Source organism: Habropoda laboriosa, unplaced genomic scaffold, assembly GCF_001263275.1.
Source record: "Habropoda laboriosa isolate 0110345459 unplaced genomic scaffold, ASM126327v1 scaffold61, whole genome shotgun sequence".
NCBI classification, from domain to species: domain Eukaryota; kingdom Metazoa; phylum Arthropoda; class Insecta; order Hymenoptera; family Apidae; genus Habropoda; species Habropoda laboriosa.
This window is the reverse complement of record NW_017100203.1, coordinates 1,497,438-1,499,020: the sequence shown is the minus strand read 5'-3', so window position 1 is coordinate 1,499,020 and position 1,583 is coordinate 1,497,438. Positions and strand designations below refer to the sequence as shown.

Sequence of the window (1,583 nt, the reverse complement as noted above, 5' to 3'; positions counted from 1 at the left end):
TTTTGCTATGTATTTTTATAATTTTATATTTTAAGTAAGATGTTATTTTATAATTTAGATATTAGTACTAATTAGTAAAGTGCTGAGAATAATTATATTATATTATAACAAAGTATGTCATTATGAATAAGCATGTTGTATATCATTATGTAGATTGTATAATTTTGATATATTACTTAGGGGTTGTTGGAGCTACAGCAATGAATGTGTCAAGCTCAAGGTCCCATGCTATATTTACAATCACAGTTGAATCCAGTCAACTTGGTGAAGATGGTGAACAGCATGTTAAAATGGGAAAACTTCATTTAGTTGACTTAGCTGTATGATATTCATGTAACTAATGTAACATTTTTCTTTTAAAATATGTACATATATATTAAATTGTGATATTATTCTAGGGCTCAGAAAGACAAAGCAAAACCAAAGCTTCTGGAGTCCGCTTAAGGGAAGCAACAAAAATTAATTTATCACTTTCTACATTAGGTAATGTAATATCTGCATTGGTTGATGGTCAGAGTTCACATGTGCCTTACAGAAATTCCAAACTAACAAGATTGCTTCAAGATTCTTTGGGTGGTAACTCAAAAACCTTAATGGTAACATTCTTAATTTTCTTTTCTTTTAATATTGTTTATTAAATAATTGTTTCCATTTATTCAAATTTAGTGTGCAAACATTAGTCCAGCAGATATAAATTACGATGAAACTATAAGTACACTTCGTTACGCGAACCGTGCTAAAAATATTAAAAATAGAGCGAGAATTAACGAAGATCCAAAGGATGCTTTACTTCGTCAGTTTCAAGTTGAAATTGAACAATTACGCAAACAATTGGAAGAAAATGGTACCGAAATTTCAGAATCTGAAGAAGATACTGAAGATTCTGAAGAAGTTGGAGAAACTAGACACGAAAGAAAGGCACGACGTAGAAAAAGTCAAATATTAACAATGGAAGAACTAGAAGATAGAGATGCAGATTCCAATGAAAAAATTGATAAAGCTGAAAGAGAAGATAAAAGTCCTGATGATAAAGATGTCATAGAATTGAAAAGAACTCAGTAAGTTTTTATAAACTTATTTAAAAAACATATTTTTTATAAAATATTAATGATTTCAGGAGTGAAAAGGAAGCGTTACGAGAAAAAATGCAAAATTTGCAAAATAAGATTTTAGTTGGTGGTGAAAACTTACTGGAAAAAGCAGAAGCTCAAGAACAATTATTAGCTGCTGCAGCAATTGAACTTGATCAACGCAAAAGTAGAGAAGAACAATTAAAGAAAGCTATTGAAGCAAAGGAAGCTGAACGCATTGATATAGAAGAGAAATATTCTTCCTTACAAGAAGAAGCTGCAGGAAAAACTAAAAAATTAGCTCGAGTGCATACGATGTTAATGTCTGTTAAGGCTGAATTATCTGATTTGCAGCAAGAACATCAAAGAGAAATGGAAGGTCTTTTGGAAGGAGTCAGAGGTATTGGACGAGAATTACAACTTCAAGAGCTAATAGTAAATAGTTATATCCCTGTTCAATATCAGGTATGTACAATATAAATATTATAATTTTACAAACAAAATTGATATACA

The 1,583-nt window shown here is 30.1% G+C and overlaps 1 protein-coding gene across 1 annotated transcript in view; it reads left to right on the top strand.

The window, feature by feature from the left end:
• Nucleotides 1-1,583, top strand: part of LOC108570535 (kinesin-like protein KIF3A) — a 3,319-nt gene that overhangs the window by 1,211 nt on the left and 525 nt on the right. The window contains exons 4-7 of the mRNA XM_017932407.1: nt 181-320; nt 399-596; nt 667-1,058; nt 1,118-1,535. Of these exons, the coding sequence (XP_017787896.1) occupies nt 181-320; nt 399-596; nt 667-1,058; nt 1,118-1,535 (1,148 nt within the window). The remainder of the gene's footprint in view (nt 1-180; nt 321-398; nt 597-666; nt 1,059-1,117; nt 1,536-1,583) is intronic.